The sequence below is a fragment of the Panthera uncia genome, chromosome E1, assembly GCF_023721935.1.
Source record: "Panthera uncia isolate 11264 chromosome E1, Puncia_PCG_1.0, whole genome shotgun sequence".
Classification (NCBI taxonomy): Eukaryota; Metazoa; Chordata; class Mammalia; order Carnivora; family Felidae; genus Panthera; species Panthera uncia.
This window is the reverse complement of record NC_064814.1, coordinates 42,092,750-42,111,160: the sequence shown is the minus strand read 5'-3', so window position 1 is coordinate 42,111,160 and position 18,411 is coordinate 42,092,750. Positions and strand designations below refer to the sequence as shown.

The 18,411-nt window shown below is 35.2% G+C and overlaps 1 protein-coding gene across 2 annotated transcripts in view; it reads right to left on the bottom strand.

Moving 5' to 3' along the window:
• Positions 1-18,411, bottom strand: part of TAOK1 (TAO kinase 1) — a 144,621-nt gene that overhangs the window by 78,262 nt on the left and 47,948 nt on the right. For both annotated transcript variants that reach the window (XM_049637950.1, XM_049637951.1), the window contains exon 2: positions 7,888-8,109. In XM_049637950.1, the coding sequence (XP_049493907.1) occupies positions 7,888-8,019 (132 nt within the window). In that variant the 5' untranslated portion in view covers positions 8,020-8,109. The remainder of the gene's footprint in view (positions 1-7,887; positions 8,110-18,411) is intronic.

The window sequence follows — 18,411 nt, the reverse complement described above, 5'->3', positions numbered from 1 at the left end:
GCATATCTGTGAGAGGGACAGAGAAAAGAGGGGGAGAGAGAGAGTCTGAAGCAGGCTCCAAGGGGTCATCACGGAGACTGACGCGGGATTCAATCCCACAAACCGTGAGCCAAAATCAGGAGTCATAAGCGTAACTGAATGAGCCACGCAAGCATACCCCAAAGTAGATTTTAAAGCAAGAAATACTATGAAAGATAAACAGTGAAATTTTGTAATGATAATGGGACAATTCAAGAAGATACAATCCAAAATTTGTACATTCTTCGTAATTCAGCTTAGAAATGCATAAAGTAAAACAAGAGAGAGCTAAAAGGAAAAGCAGATAAATTCACAATCAGTATACATCTTTGAGTTACTGACAGAACATGCACACCAAAACAAATGAAATCAGAAAGGATGCAAAAGATCTGAAGAACATAATCAATGCATGTTATCAACTTGACATGCATAGATCATTATACCCAACAAACAGCACAATATATGTAATTTTCCAGTTCTGGGAGAAAATATTCACAAATACATAATACGGGTAAGTATCCAGTATGTACAAAGAACTTACAACTCAACAAAAAGAAAAACATCCCATTTTTTTTTTAAATGGGCAAAGCACTTGAATAAAAACTTCCCAAAGATATGTGAATGGACTTTAAATCTATGAAAAAGTACCAATCATCAGGGAAATGTATGTTAAACCCTTACTGAAATACTATTACACATCTACCAGAATGACTCAAATTAAAATGACTGTCAACACCTAATGTTGGAAAGGATATGAAGAAAAGAGAATTTTCATATACTGTTGATGAAAGTATAAAATTTCTACTTCTTAATGAAGAAGTCTGACAACTGGTCATAAAACTAAACATATACCTGCCCCATGATCCAACAGTTCCATCCAAGGTATTTACTTAAAAGAAATGAAAAACTGGGTCCACAAAAAAACTTGTAAATCAAAAGACTTTAGGTCAAAAAAAGTTACAAGAGACAAAGATATTATATATTAATAAAGGTTCAATACAGCAAGAAGATTTAACAATTATAAACATTTACAATACCTAACGGCAGATCATTAAAATGAATGAAGCAAAGACTGACAGAATTGAAGAGAGATATTAACAGTTCTACAATAGCTGGAGACTTTAATACCCCACTCATAATAATGGTGAGAACAACCAGACAGAAGATGAGCAAGGAAACAAGAGAACTTAATACAATTAACCAATTAGAATTAATAAACATATGAAGAACACTCTACCCAACAACAGAATATACATTCTTCTCAATGGTACATGGGACATTTGCCAGGATAGACCATATGTTAGGCCACAAATCAACTCAATAAATTTAAAAAGATAGGTATCATACAAAGAATCTTCTCTGATCTCAACAGGATAAAGTTAGATATCAGTAACAAAAAAGGAAAACTAGAATATTCACAAAGTTGTGTAAATTATAAACAACATACTTCTAAACAACCAACAGATCAAAGAAGAAATCACAATGAAAATTAGAAATACCTAGAGTTGAATGAAAACAAAAATACAGCAGATCAAAACTTATGGGACCAAGTAAAAGAAGTGCTCAGGAGGAAATTTATAGCTATAAACACATTAAAAAAAAAATAAAGAAGAAAAAAAACCCCTCAAATTAACAACGTAACTTTACAACTTAAGGAACTAGAAAAAGAAGAACTAAACCCAAAGTTAGCAGAAGGAAGGAAATAATAAAGATTGAAGCAGAGATCAAACAGCGAACACAAAAACAATAGAGAAAATCAATGAAATCTAAAGTTGGTTCTTCAAAAAGACAACAAAATCGACAAACCTTTAGCTAGGTGGACTAAGGAGAAAAGATTACTAAATTACTAAAATCAGAAATTAAAAGGGGGACAGTACTACTGATTCTACAGAAACAAACAGGATTATAAGTGTAGTATGAAAAACTATATGCCAACAAATTAGATGAAAAGGGCAAATTCCTAAAAATACTAAACCTACTAAGACTGTATAATGAAAAAATAGAAAATTTGAATACTATTACTTATTACTTACTGTAAGTAGTAACTAGATTGAATCAGTAATAAAACTTTCCCAATAAAGCAAAGCTTTGGACCCAATGGGCTCTTAAAATTGAACAATAACAAACAGCCTGATTTTAAAATGGGCCAAACACCCTAACACTTTACCAAAGAAAATATACAGATGGATGCAAATAGGCTGATATAAAGATTGTTCACAATATCAGGGAAATAGAAATTAAAACAATAAGATACTATTAAATACAATAAGAATGGCCAAAATGTAGAACACTGACAGTACCCTTTGGTACTGCTGACAATGTGGGGCAAAAAGAACTCTCATTCATTGCTAGTGGGAATGGAAAATGGTACAGCCCCTTTGGAAGATAGTTTGGTCGTTTCTTACAAAATTAAGTATAGTTTACCATACAATCCAGTAATGGTACTCCCTGGTATTTACTCAAAGGAGTTTAAAAACATATCCACACGGGCACCTGGGTGGCTCAGTCAGTTAAAAGCATCTGACTTTGGCTCAGGTTATGATCCTACAGGTTTGTGAGCTCAAACCCTGCATCAGGCTCTGTGCTAACAACTCAGAGCTTGGAGCCTGCTTCCGATTCTATGTCTCCCTCTCTCTCTGCCCCTCCCCTACTCTCACTCTCTCAAAAAATAAATAAAAATTAAAAAAAAACAAAAAAAAAACCCAAAAAGCTGCACAGAGGTTTTTTTCAAGGCAGTGAAAATACTCTGTATGATGATGGGAATTTGTCAATTATACATTACACTAAACCCATTGAATGTACAAGGATGAACCCTAATGTAAACTATGGTGATTATGTCAGTGCAGGTTCATCAGTCGTATTCTGTGGAGGATTGTGATAATGGGGGAGGCTATGCATGTACAAGGGATAAGAATTTATGAGATCTCTCTGTACCTTCCTTTCAATTTTGTTGTGAACCTAACTATAACTGCTTTAGAAAAATAGTTTTTAAAAAAAATTAATGTTTATCCACTTTTGAGAGAGAGAGAGAGAGAGAGAGAGAGTGAGCAGGGGAGGGGCAGAGAGAGAGGGAGACAGATTCTGAAGCAGACTCCAGGCTCTGAGCTGTCAGCACAGAGACCAACACGGGGCTCGAACTCACTGACCACAAGATCATGACAGGAGCTGAAATCAGATGCTTAACCAACTGAGCTACCCAGGCACCCCTGTGTCATAGTTTTTTAAAAACTGACAATTTGGGGCACCTGAGTGGCTCAGTTGGTTAAGTGCCCAACTCCTGCTTTTGGCTCAGGTAATGATCTCATGGTTCAGGAGCCCTGTATCCGACTCTGCACTGATAGCCCAGTGCCTGTTTAGGATTCTCTCTCCCTCTCTCTCTGCCCCTCCCCTCCCAAAATAAATAAACTTTAAAAAATTGGTAATTCAGGGATCCCTTCAATAGTCTCCGAATATTCTTTTTATTTTCTAGGCTATTCACATTGCTTTATTCTCCTTCTTTTTCCCTCCAAACTGGCAAACATGTCCATTAAGAGGAAACATAATGATGTTCATTACAGCATTATTTTTAACAGCAAAAAAACCAGGCAGGGTTGAAAACCTAATATCTAATTATGTGGAATGATAAAGTGAATTATGATATATCAAATAGATACATGACAAAATGTGATATAGCCATTGTTATACATGTACACTTATTCATAAGAAAAATAAGCAGTACTGCAAAATTTTATGAAACAAACTATACACTTTAATTTTAAAAATTAAATGGCAGGGTGCCTGGGTGGCTCAGGTTATAAATATTATGTGGTACAGATATATGTAGGATGAATAATCATCTCATTTGACCTGGGCTATGGGGTTTCTAGGACATGGGACTTTCACCACTGGAACTGGAAAAGTCCTGACTAAATTGAGGTAACAGTAATCCTAGATATATGTACATTCTTGAAAGGCTGAACAGATGTAAATGAAATAATATCAGTGGGTTATCTGAAGGGAAAATAGTTGTAAGTAATGGTTTCTGTACACTTTTCTTTTTTCAGTGTTAAAGGTGATATGATAACATCTTTCTATGAACAAGGAAAGTTTACAAAGGGTCTTTTATTGAAAATCTCAAAATAGAATTATAGTTAAAATTCAGGAGAAAACAGACTGAGCTTATACCAATAAAAAAGAAAAGAGAGGGGCGCCTGGGTGGCGCAGTCGGTTAAGCGTCCGACTTCAGCCAGGTCACGATCTCGCGGTCCGTGAGTTCGAGCCCTGCGTCAGGCTCTGGGCTGATGGCTCGGAGCCTGGAGCCTGTTTCCGATTCTGTGTCTCCCTCTCTCTCTGCCCCTCCCCCGTTCATGCTCTGTCTCTCTCTGTCCCAAAAATAAATTTAAAAAAAACGTTGAAAAAAAAAAATTAAAAAAAAAAAAAAAAAAAAAGAAAAGAGAGAAAAGCCAAATAACTAAAACCAGGAAAAGAACGGGACTATTACAAACAACCTACAGAAATAAAAAGGGCCATATGAGCATACTATTTTCAACTGTATACCAATAAATTAGACAACCGAGATGGAACAAATTCCTAGAACCCACAAATAAAAGTAACTTAAGGGAAAACATCAAAAGATGGGGGCACCTGGGTGGCTCATTCAGTTAAACATTGGACTTTTGATTTTGACTCAGGTTATTATCTCATGGTTCATGGGTTTGAGCCCCACAACAAGCTGTGTGCTGGTAGCATGGAGCCTGCCTGGGATTCTCTCTCTCCCGCTCTCTGCCCTTCCCCCTGCTCATGCTATTTTTCTCTCTCTCTCAAAATAAATTTAAAAAACACTAAAAAAAGAAAGAAAGAAAATATTAACAGACCTATAACAAGTAAACACTGAATAAGTAATCAAAAACAAAGTCCAGAACCAGAAGCCTTCACTGGTGAATTCTACCAAACATTTAAAGAAGAATTAATACCAATTCTTCGCTAACTCTTCCAAAAACTAAAAAAGAACACTTCCTAACTGACTCTATGAAGCCAGTATTAGCCTGATACCAACACCACACCAAGAAAATCACACACACACACACACACACACACACACACACACACACACATTACAGTGTCCCTTATGAATAGAGATGTAATGATTATAAACCATGACAAAGTGGGATTTATCCCAGAAATGCAAGAGTGGTTCAATGCAACAAAATCAGTAATGCAATATACTCCATTAACAGAATGAAGGAGAAAAACCATTATGATCATCTTAACTGACATCCAAAAGGTATATAACAGAATGCAACAACCTTTCATGAAAAACAAAACAAACAAACAAAAACCACTCAAAAAATTAGAAACAGAAAAAACTTCCTCAATATGATAAAGGGCATTTATGAAAATCTCACAGCTAACATCATCCTCAATTATGAAAAACTGAAAAAAGTTTCTCCCTAAGATAAGGAACAAGGATACTCATTTTCATCACTGCCATCAAAGTTACAATTAGAGCAAATAGATAAGAAAAACAAAAGGCATCCAAATTGGAAAGAAGTAAAACTATCTTTATTTATAGGTGACATGATCTTATATACAGAAGTCCACAGTATCCACATAAAAGATACTACAGCTAATAAATTTAGCAAAATTGTAGTGTAAAAACCAACACACATAAATTAGCTGTTCCTATACACCAGCAATGAATAAATTCAAGAGGAAATTAAGAAAATAATTCCATTTACAATAGCATCTAAAAGAATAAAATATTGATGACTAAATTTAAGCAATGAATTAGAACCCCTGTATACTGAAAACTACAAAACATTGCTAAACAAAATTAAAGAAGACCTAAATAAATGTTTAGAAAGACATACTGCGTTCATGGAGTAAGACTCAATATTGGTCAGATGCCAATACTACCAAGCATGATCAACAAATTTAAACAATCCCTAACAAAATTTCAACAGCAGAAATGGAAAAGCTAATCCTCAGATTCATATGGAATGGCAAGGGGCCCCAAACAGCCAAAGCGATCCTTAAAAAGAATAATAAAGTTGTCCCTGATCTCAAACTTAGTACGACAATACAGTAATCAAAACAGTATGATACTAGCATAAAGATAGATATATAGACAAAAGGAACAGAACTGAGAGTTCAGAAATAAACCTATACAATATGACCAATTGATTTCACAAAGATGTCAAGACAATTCAACAGAGAAAGAACAGTCTCTTCAATAGAGGGCACTGGAACACTGAACAACTAGATTTCCACACACAAAAGAGTAAAGTTGGACCTCTACCTCACAACATATCCAAAAATCAACTCAAAATGAATCGGTGACTTGTATATAAGAGCTAAGACCATAAAACTCTCAGAAGAAAACATAAGGGTAAATATTCACAACCTTGGATTTGGCAATGGATAATTAGACATGACACCAAAAGTATAAGCAACAATAACAAAAAATAGACCAATTGAACTTCATCCAAATTTAAAACTTTTGTGTATCAAAGGTCATCATCAAGAAAGTGAAAAGACAAACTACAGAATGGGAGAAAATATTTGCAAATCATGTATCTGACAAGGACTTAATATTCAGAATACATAAAGATCCCTTATAACTCAACAACAAAGAGACAACCCAAATTTTAAAAGAGGCAAAGGACTTGAATAGACATTTCTCCAACGAAGATATGCAAATGGCCAATAAGCGCATGAGAAGATGCTCAATATTGTTAGTCAATAGAGAAATACAAACCAAAACATCAAGATACTACTTCACACCTAGCAGGATGGCTATAATCAAAATAACAAAAAATTACAGGCATTTGTGAGGATGTGGAATAATTGGAACTCCAGTAAATTACTGGTGAGAATGGAAACAGTACAGCCACTATGGAGCAGTTTGCCAGTTCTCAAAAAGTTAAACATAAAATTACCATGTGATCTAGTATTTTCACTCTTAGGTACACACCCAAATTTGAAAACACTGACTCAAACAGATATTTGTACACCAATGTTCATCGTAGCATTTATTCACAATAGCCAGAAGATGGACACAATCTAGTATCCATCAGCAGATGAATGGACAAACAAACCATGGCACATACAATGGGATATTATTCATCTATAAAAAGGAATGAAGTACTGATACATGCTACAACATGGTTGACCTGCAAAGTGATTATGCTATACATTATGCTAAGTGATACAAGCTATACACAAAAGTACAAATATTGCATGATTCCATTTATATGAAATATCTAAAATAGGCAAATTCATAGACAAAAAGTAGATTAGAGATTGGGTAGAGGGGGAAGGAGTTACTGCTAATAAATACATAGCTTCTGCCTGGGGTGATGAAAAAGTTTTGAAATTAGATAATGGTAATGGTTGCACAACATTGTGCACGTAATTAACGCCACAAATTGTACACTTAAAAATGGTTAAAATGGCAAATTTGATATTATTTTAGCATAACACACACACATATACACACAAGAAAAAAAGACTTTGGTACATATCCTTCTGTCAAATAATCCTAGATTTCCAAAACACTAAAATTGACTGTGTATGAGACTTAACAGAAATCAGAGTTCTTCTGCAATATTTAATTCTGTAGTAATGCAAGTCATTAGACTCTTCAAACCACTGTACTAAAATGCTAAACATGTAAGTTAAAGCAAAATAATATTCTTTCCCATTTTTTTAATAATCCAAGAAGCTCAATAAATAAAACTATCTACTTTCATATTATACACATATATCTATGTAAGTGATTATAAAATGGACTATTGCCTATGTTTCTTTATATTATTTTTTTTTTTTTACTTTGCCAGGACTAGATATTAAGTAAATGCTGGTCACTGACATTAAGCCTTTAACACTTACAAAATATACTGCTCCAAAGCTTCCATGGCCAATTTCTCTGAGATCTGTGAAGAGCTTCTCTGGGTCTTCTTTGAAGAAGAGCTCTGCAATTTCAGGGTCCTTCAGACTGCCCGCTCGGTTGGTTGATGGCATCCTGCTGGGCAATCAGTTCTCTGATTCTAATTTTATACTGCTATCCCAATCCCTGGTTCATCTGTATGAATGAAGCCACGCTGGCATAAACTATTGAAGAGAAATAAGAGAAAAAAAAAGTCAGGAAAAGCAAAAACCACTAAGAATAATTACAAGATCATTTTCTGACAGCATATACAAAATTATCTGCGGCCTAGAATTTCACTGAGACGGAGGTGTGGTCTACTAGTACAGTAGTTCCTAAATCTGAAAAGATACCATTTACCAGTGTTTAATGAACTCTGATACAGACATTCCAAAGAAAAACACAATGGGAGAAAGTAATGAATTTCACACAGACAACTGTTTCCCTCATAAATCTGATTCACATTAAAATATGGCCTTCATCAAATCTGTATCATTAGATAAGTAGATATTACAGATAACCAGTAATTCCCTGGTGTTCTGTTATCAGTTCCTTTATACCAGAGTACTGACATATACAGATTATAGATAATATAGATATTTTTAAAATATAGACTTTTTTAAATAGAAATTTAAAAACTGAGAGGCTTCAGAACCTCTGGGTTCTGGAATGACACTGCCACTGCCTGGACATGAATCCTGACAACACTATTTACAAACTGTGGACTTGGGTAGCCTCATTTTCCTAATCTGTACAATGAAAACAACATACTTCATAGGATAGCATCCCTCAGGGAAATCAGAGAAATCAGAAATAATGAGGGACATTTCCTCTGCCAAATATCAAAACAGAATGCAAAACAATGGCATCATTAGAATACTAAAAATAGGACAAGCAAATTAATAATCTAAAAGATAGTCGAGAAACAAACCAATGTATGTGTACCTTGGAATTTAGCATACAATTATAAAAAGAAATAAATGCAGAGAAAACTGAGAACACATTCAGAAAAAATATATAAAAATTATAACCCTATCACATATCTTACATAAACATTACTGGCCTATAGAGGTATCCCAAGTAAATGAGGAAAAAAGGAATCAGATATATACAAGTGATGTTTGGAGACTCCAGTAACTATTTGGTAAAAAAATAACACCTGTTCTTCAAACTAAACAGAATCACACACAGGCAATACAAACATAAATACAACATATGGCAATTACATATGGGAAATACAAACATAAAAAATGAAACTGGGGCACCTGGCTGGCTCAGTTGAAAGAGCATGTGACCCTTGATCTTGGAGTTGTGAGTTTGAGCCCTACACTGGGTGTAGAGATTACGTAAAATAAGTACAATTTTAAAAAATGAAACTATACAAGTAGTAGAAGGAAACAGGTTAAGTTCCTCCATAATCAGGAACTGAGGAAACTTTCCTAACTGTTCCAAATCCAAAACAATAATGACAAAGACTAATACATATTTAACAATATAAAAAGACAACTTGGGAGGAGAAGCCATGGAAAAAGACACACCTCAACAAAAAGACAAAAGATAAACTTGGAAAAAAGTTTGAAACTTATGTTTACAAATGTTAATATCCCTAATATGTAAAGAGCTTTTAAAAAAAAGTGTGTGTCGGGAGTGGGGAGAGGTGCCTGCATAGCTCAGTTGGTTAAGCGTCAGACTTGGGACTCAGGTCATGATCTCACTGTTCATGGATTCAAGCCCTGTGTCTGGCTCCACATCATCAGTGTGTGCCCCTCTCCACTCACATTTTTTCTCTCTCAAAATAAATAAATAAACATTAAAAAAAAAAAAAGGAAAGAAAAAAAGACAACAATCTGATATACTTAATATCTGAAAAGTTTCTGAAAACAGCAAATAGAAAAGAATCCAGCAGATATGTGTAATTCACAGAAGAAAAAAAAATAAGGAAACAACCATTAAATATATGAAAATATGTTCAAAATCACTCCAAGTAAAAGAAGACAAATTAAAACTATACTAAGATTTTATTTTGTAATCAGAAAGGCAAAAATTGACCACCTGTTGATGGTGGGGTAGAAGGGAAGTATGTATGCACTCATCCATTAGCAGTGGTAATGGAAAAAAACGATATAAACCTTATGGAGAAAAATCTAGCAAAAACATATGCACTGACCATTTCAAACAAAATACCACTCTACGGAATCTATACCAAAGGTACTTCTAGAAAACATCAGAAATGATAAATGTACAAGGTCAGGAACTGGAAATCATTACAGTGCTCATGGGAGTGTAAAATAGTACAACCATTTTGGAAAATTGTTTAGCAGATGCATATCAAGAAAAATAAGTATTTACTATATGAAGGAGCAATTCCTGAACTAGCTGTCATTTATTCAGTGATAAGAAAACACAGGCACACAAAAACTTGTACATAGTAGCTTTATTCATAACAGTCCAAAACTGCAAATAATACAAATGTCTATCAACAAATAAATGTAGAATAGAATTGTGGTATATTCACACAATGAAATACTATTCACAGCAATAAAAAGGAATAAACTAACAATACATGTAGCAATACAGATGAGTATCAAAAGCATTATGCTCACTCAGCAAAAGAAGCCAGAAACAAAGAATACATACTTGATGATTCCCCTGATACATTCTCAAATAGGCAAAACTAGTCTAAAGTAATAGATCCATGGTTACCTGGGATGGGTATGGGGGAGTATGTGGGTATGTAAGAGACGAATCACTGGGTTCTACTCCTGAAACCAAGACTACACTGTATGCTAACTTGAATTTAAATTTAGAAAAAAAACAAAAACAAAAACAAAAAAAAACAGGAAGAAAAACATTACTTGCTAATCTAGACATCCATATTATCTGAATTTTTATAGTAACTGTTTTTATAATTTTAAGAAATTTTACATTGTACTTCAAATTAGAGAAAAATAAAATAGAACATTTTTACAACTAGAATAATACATATTCTGAACAGAAGAACATTGAAAAGGCTATTAGCAGTTTTTTTTAATTCACAAAAGACTAATGCATTTTTTTAAATGTTTACTTATTTTTGAGAGAGAGAAAGAGTGTGAGCAGGCGAGGGGCAGAGAGAGAGGGAGACACAGAATCCAAAGCAGGCTCCAGGTTCTGAGCTATCAGGACAGAGTCTGACGTGGGCCTCAAACCCACAAACCCTGAGATCATGACCTGAGCCAAAGCCGGACATTTAACCGACTAAGTCACCCAGGTACCCCAAGACTAATACATTTAAAAATTTTGTATGTCAAAAAAAATTGAGTCAAACACAAAAACTGAAACATCCAGAGAAAACACAATTAAGAATTAATATTCCTTAAATACACAGATATCAGAGAAAGTAGCTAACTCACCAGAGGATATACATCAGCATTCCATAAACAGGTAATAAAAATTACTGGGGAGAAAAGTTAAAATGTGAAGAATGATGGGAATAGCCATGAGTTTCCTAATTCTATTTTCCTCCTTTAACTCCTGGCTTTGACTTAAGAATGGCCTGAGTTACAGAACTATGTTGAGGGTGCTGACAAGGAAACTCTTAAAGAAATCCCCTCTTTCTGACCAAAGGAGCAGAAAAAGGAAATCCTGTAATCTAAAGACTATAGGGGGGAAAGCCATTTTCTTTTTTCTCTCCTCAGTCACAGAAATGCACTGCCCTAGCAACAGAAAAAAAAAGAAAGAGAGAAAAGAAAAGAAAAGAAAAGAAAAGAAAAAAACTGTGAGAAAACCTCTCTCTGAACAGAAAAAATTGGAAAACAGGGCCCCTGATGGTCCAAAAAGTATGAGGGGGAATTCCCGTTATTTTTTTAAACTCCTCTCTCCTTTCCCCACTTCACTTAAGAGTAGCCCCAGTGATGAGTAACTGTACAATGCACAGGTCTAAATGCTCATAGAAAAACTTGTCTTTCTGATCAAAAGAACAGGGAGTTTTAGATTCTGTGTCTCCTTCTCTCTCTCTCCTATCTCTCAAAAATGAATAAACATTAAAAAAAAAAAAAAAAAGAATATGCGCCTGGGTGGATCAGTTGGTTAAGCGTCCAACTTCAGCTCAAGTCATGATCTCACGGTTCAATGAATTCAAGTCCAGTGTCGGGCTCTGTGCTGAGAGCTCAGAGCTTGGAGCCTGCTTCGGATTCTGTGTGTCCCTCCCTCCCTCTCCCTCTCTCTCCCTTTCCCTCCCTCTCTCTCTCTCTCTCTCTCCCCCCCTCCCCCACTTGCACGCTGCCTCTCTCTCAAGAATAAACATTAAAAAAAAGACAATGAACCGAGAAAAACCATTGGAAACTGAAAAGAATGGAGGAAAATCATGGAGAAGAGAGAGCTGGAAAAGAGATCCCCAATTCTTTTGTTTTGGTATAAGCCAAAACAAATACTGTATTTGCACTTGTGTAAAATACACTTAAAGAAGCGTAGCAAAGACTATACTAAAGGGAAATAATCTATATTATACACCACTGCCAAGTCTCATACCATCACTGAGAGGCATAGCACAGGGCAAATCCAAAGAGCACAGTAAAGATTTTGAAAATAGAACTGCTACTGGAACTACCACCAACAGAAAGTGAGACAGAACTTTCCATTTAAACCAGTTGGTGTCTACTAAAACAAAGAAAACAAATCAATATTCTCTAGAGGATATTAATATGATTCAGAAATATTCACAATGTCCAGGGTAAAATCCAAATTTATCCTACATGCAAAAATAAATAAACACACATAAACACACACACACAAAACTGGTAAATGTGACAAATTATCAAGGGAAGAGAGGACCAACAGATGCCTATTTTGAGATGACTAATGTTAGAATAATCACACAGACTTGAAAGCAGTTATTATAATCATAATAAATGAGGTAATGGTTAACACTTTGCAAACAACTGAAAAGACATCAAATCAGTTCTTAGTAGAGAAATACAAAATATTTTTTAAAAACAACATGAAAAATTCAGAATTGAAAAATACAGTACCAGAAATGAGGGGCACCTGCCTGGCTCAGTCTTGTAGAGCATGTAACTCTCGATCTTGGATTTTTGAGTTCAAACCCCACATTGCACATAGAGTTTACTTAAAACAAACAAACACCTCCTTGCGTGGCCTTAAGTGCACAACAGAAATGATAGAGGAAAGAGTAAACTTTAAGACAGAGCAACAGAAATTATTAAAACTAAAGAACAGAGAGGGAAAAAAGATTGAAAAAATAAGAGCCTTGGTGACTTCTCGGACAGTATCAACTTGTCTACATTTCAAATCACTGGTATTGTTAAGGAGAGGAAAAATAAATTGGGAGACAAAAAAACTGTTTTAGTAATTTCTGAAAACGTCCCAGATTTGAAAAAAACATAAATTTAGAGATTCAACAAGCTCAACCAACCCCAAACAGGACAATTCAAAGAAAATCAGGCTAGACACACCTAGCCAAAATTCTAATAAACGAAAATAAACTCAATGTAAATGACAACAGATTCTGAATAAAAGACACTGGAGTCCACAGAAAGTGAAATATCTTTAAGGCAGTAAAAGGAAAGAACTACCAACCCTGAACAGAATTCTTTATCTAGTAGAAATCTTCTACAGGAATGAAGGCCGGAGGGGGGGGGGGGGGGGGGGGGGGGGGGTGGATCTTAAATGGTAGAAAACAAAAAGAATCTGTTGCCAGCAGACTTATCCCAAAAGAAATGCAAAATATTAAACAAAAGAAAGTTAGAGTAGCTACATTAATATCAGACAAAATAGACTTCAGAATTAAGGAAATCACAAGTGATAAAGAGGAATACTATATAATGATATGATTACTTTTACCAAATCCCAAATTTGTCTTCACTGGCAAAAGAGCTTCAAATTCATGAAACAAAAATTGATGCAAGAGAAAAGAGAAATAACAAGTCTATAATTATACTGGGAGACTCCCAATACTCCTCTCTCAGAAATTCAAAGAAAAAGTAGTCTGAAAATATATAGAAACAACACTATCAACCAACTTTATCTAATGACATTTCTAGAATACTCTATCTGACAAAAACAGAATATACATTCTTTACAAGAACACATATGATATTCACACCAAGCCATTATATTCTAGGATATAAAAAAATCTTAACAAGTGTAAAAAATTTCAACTCATACAAAATAATGATCATCTGACCATAGTGTATTTAAAATCAGTAACCGAAATATATCTATAAAACCCACGAAATGTGAAAATTAAACACACACTTCTAAGTAATCCATGGGCCGATAAAGGAGCTTCAAGGGAAATTAGAAATTAGAAAAGAATACAAATTGAATGAAAATAAAATGCAACACAAAATTTGTAAGGTACAACTAATGCAGTGCTTACATAGAAATTCAAGGCACTCGGGGTGCCTGGGTGGTATAGTTGGTTAAGTGTCAGTCTCTTGATCTTGGCTCAGGTCATGATCTCATGGTTTGTGAGTTTGAGCCCCACATCAGACCCCGCTCAGATGGTGCGGAGCCTGCTTGGGATTCTGTCTCTCCTTCTCTCTGCTCCTCCCCAACTTGTGCTTGCTCTTTCTCTCTCTCAAAATAAATAAACTTAAAAAAATTTTTTTAATTTAATCTTTTTTCACTTTTTGAGAGACAGAGACAGAGTGCGAGCAGGGCATGGGGGGAGAGAGAAAGAGGGAGACACAGAATCGGAAGCAGGCTCCAGGCTCCGAGCTGCCAGCACAGAGCCCGACGTGGGGCTCAAACCCATGAACCGCGAGAGAGATCATGACCTGAGCCGAAGTTGAATGCTCAACTGACTGAGCCACCCAGGTGCCCCAAACTTAAAAAAAAAATTTTAAACAAGAATTTAAGGCACTAAATCTGTATTAGAAAAAAAAGGATAGATTTCAAATAAATAATCTAAGCTTCTATCTTAAGAATCTAGAAACAGGGGTGTCTGGGTGGTTCATTCAGTTGACTAACTCTTGGTGTCAGCTCAGGTAATGATCCCAAGGTCTGGGATCCATGCTCAGTGTGGAGCCTGCTTGTGATTCTCTCTCTCCCTCTGCCCCTCCCCTGCTCATGGTCTCTAATACAAAATTAAAAACAAAACAAAACAAAAAAAACCTAGAAATAGAGAAGTAAATAAAGCCAAAAATAAATATAAAAAAGTAAATATTAAAGAAACAGAGTAGAAATCAATGAAATTAGAAAACAAAAAAGCCAATGGAGAAAAATCAATAAAACCAAAAGATGGTTCCTTTGGGTTAAAAAAAAAAAATCAACAAAACTGAAACACCTCTGCCAAACTAACCAAGGAAAATAAGAACAGACATAAATTAGCAAAAACACAAATCAAAAGGAAAATGTTACTACATACTCTTAGAAAACTGAAAGAAGACGAGCTTTAAGTTCCTGAATTTAAGTCACCATTCTATATGGGCTAAAGATAAAAGAAACACATGAACATATTAACAGAGGCAGAAAAAGATTTGACAAATTCAACATCCATTTATGATAAAAATGGTCAAAATACTAAGAATAGAAGGGAACATCATTAACCTTGCTAAGGGTATCTACAAAAAACCTACAGCTAACATCATAATGATTAAAGACTAAAAGCTTTCCCCTTATGATTAGAAACTAAGTAAGGTTATCTAATCACTCCTCTTAAACACTGTACTAGAGGTTCCAACCCATACAATAAAAAAAGCAAAGCAAAGAAATACATAATAGAAAGGAAGAAATGAAACTAGTTGCTGACATTACTGTGTATTTGAAAAACCCCAAGGAATATACAAAACAGTAAAAGAAGAAAAAAATATTCAGATATATCTAAAAATATTTGAGGGGCGCCTGGTGGCTCAGTTAAACATCCAATCCTTTGATTTCAACTCAGGTCATGATCTCATGGTTCCTCAGATGAAGTCCCAAGTCAGGCTCTGTGCTGACTGTGCAGAGCCTGTTTGGGGTTCTTTCTCTGTCTCTCTCTCTCTCTCTCTACCCTTACCCTGTTCCCGCTCTCTCTCTCTCCCACTCTCAAACAAACATTCTGGGGCACCTGGGTGGCTCAGTCAGTTAAGTGTCCAACTTTGGCTCAGATCATGATCTCATGGTCGGTGGGTTCAAGCCCAGCATCAGGCTCTGTGCTGACAGCTCAGAGACTGGAGCCTGCTTTGCATTGTTTGTCTCCCTCCTTCTTTGCCCCTCCCCCTCTCGTGCTCTGTCTTCTTTCTCTCAAGAATAAACATTTAAAAATTTAAATAAACATTTTAAAAAATGTTAATATCTGAATAGAATTTATATATGGGGGGCCTGGGTGGCTCAGTCAGTTAGTGTCTGACTCTTGATTTAGACTCAGGTCATAATCTCATGGTTCATGAGTTCAAGCCTTGCATCTGGCTCTGCACTGACAGCGCAAAGCCTGCTTAGGATTCTCTCACTCCTTCTCTGCCCTTCCTCTTGCTTGCTCTCTCGCTCTCTCAAAATAAATAAATAAACTTAAAAAAAAAAAAAAGAGGGGTGCCTTGCTGGCTCTATTGGTACAGCATGCAACTCTTGATCTCAGGGCTGAGTTTGAGGCCTATGATGGGTGTAGAGATTACTTACAAATAAAATCCTTAAAAAAAAAGAAAAGAAAAAATAAACATTAAAAATAATAATAAAATAAAAATTAAAAGTAAACTTTGCCTCATACCTTATAGAAAAATTAATTCAGGGGAGCCTGGGTGGCTCAGTTAAGTGTCTAACTCTTGATCTCAGCTTAGGTCATGATAACGTGGTTTGTGAGATCAAGACCCACACTGATAGCCCTGCTACCAGTGCAGAGCCTACTTGGGATTTTCTCTCTCTCTCTCCCTCTCTCTCTCTCTCTCTCTCTCTCTCTGCCCTCCCCACACTGGTACATGCATGTTCTCTATCTCAAAATAAACAAAAAAAAAATTTTTTTTAAGAAAAATTAATTCAAAATAGTCCATTTATCTCAATGAAAAAGTTAACACTTTATGTAAAACATTCAGATGAAACCACAGGAGAAAACTGTTGCAACCTAGGTTAGTCAAAGAGTTCTCAGATACAACACCGAAAGTGTTATCCATAAAAAAAAGGCAAAATTAATAATTTGAACTTCCCCAAAATTAAAAGCCTTTACTCTTGCAAATAAGACTTTTAAAATAATGAAATCAAGGGGCACCTAGCTGGCTCAGTCAGTGTAGCATGCAACTCTTGATCTCAAGGCTGTGAGTTCAAGCCCCATAATCGGTGTAGAGATTACTTAAAAATAAAACCTTAAAAAAATAAAAAATAAGCCACAGGCTGCTAAAAATTATTTTCAAATCATGTAACTGAAAAAGGATTTGTATCCAAAATATATAAAGAACTCTCAAAACTCAATAATGGGATACAGGAATGCACACTTGGATGATCAAACTATAAAAAAATTTCCCATAAGTTATTACCACAGTAAACGTCAGATAGTAGTTACTTTAGGAAAAAAGAGTGATTGTGATTGGGGTGAGACATAAGGAGGAACTTCTAGAATGACTGGTGAAGTTCTATTCTTGCCTTAGTGATTACATGGGAATTTTATTTCTAATAATAAATTAACCTATATGTTTGTTTTGTGAATTTTCTCCATCTGTTTGATTTTATAATAAAAGAATGAAAACAGAAATTATATATACTGTAGTTTTTGCAAAGAAGGCAATACACCAAAGTGGTATGAATTATATTTAGGTAGTTATGGCCAGTATTACAGACAACATTCACAAGTCAATACTTTCCTTATGTTCTAATTATCAACAATAATCATACATTCAACTTCCACAACCAGGAAAAGAGATAACAAAAAAATATCTAACGTGTGCACGTTCTTTGGGCTGTTAGAAGATAGAAAAAAATGAAAATTAAAATAAATACAAATGTTAAAAATCCCTGAAACACTCCATTATACTGTTAGGCTAGAGTTTACAGTATACATTGCATAACTGCTTTTCTATACATCCTTAAATTCCCAAAAGTAAAGTACTTTATTATAAAAATGAGCACCATCTTGGCTGCCTTGCACACATTCAGAATATTGCTGCAACAGAGTCATCAATGTTAAAACTGACAAAGACATTTGATTTGAGTCTTGTCCATTTTAAAAATCTGTCAGGAATAACTATAGAAAAATAAACAGCACAGAGGCGCTTTCACAGCAACCCTACTCATAAACTCCATAATTTCTGCAGAATGCTAAAAATGGATATTAGGCACATGAATAACTAACATAGAGGACTGATATAGCTAGATAAACTACAAGTCAGGCTTAAAAGATATAAATATCTACAATAAGTTCTTAAAGGTATTATTAAACTGTACATGCAATCTTCTTTTAAAAAAAGGCGGGGGGGGGGGGCGCACCTGAGTGGCTCAGTCGGTTAAGCATCAGACTTCGGCTCAGGTCATGATCTCATGGTTTGTGAGTTCCAGCCCTGTGTCGGGCACTGGGCTGACAG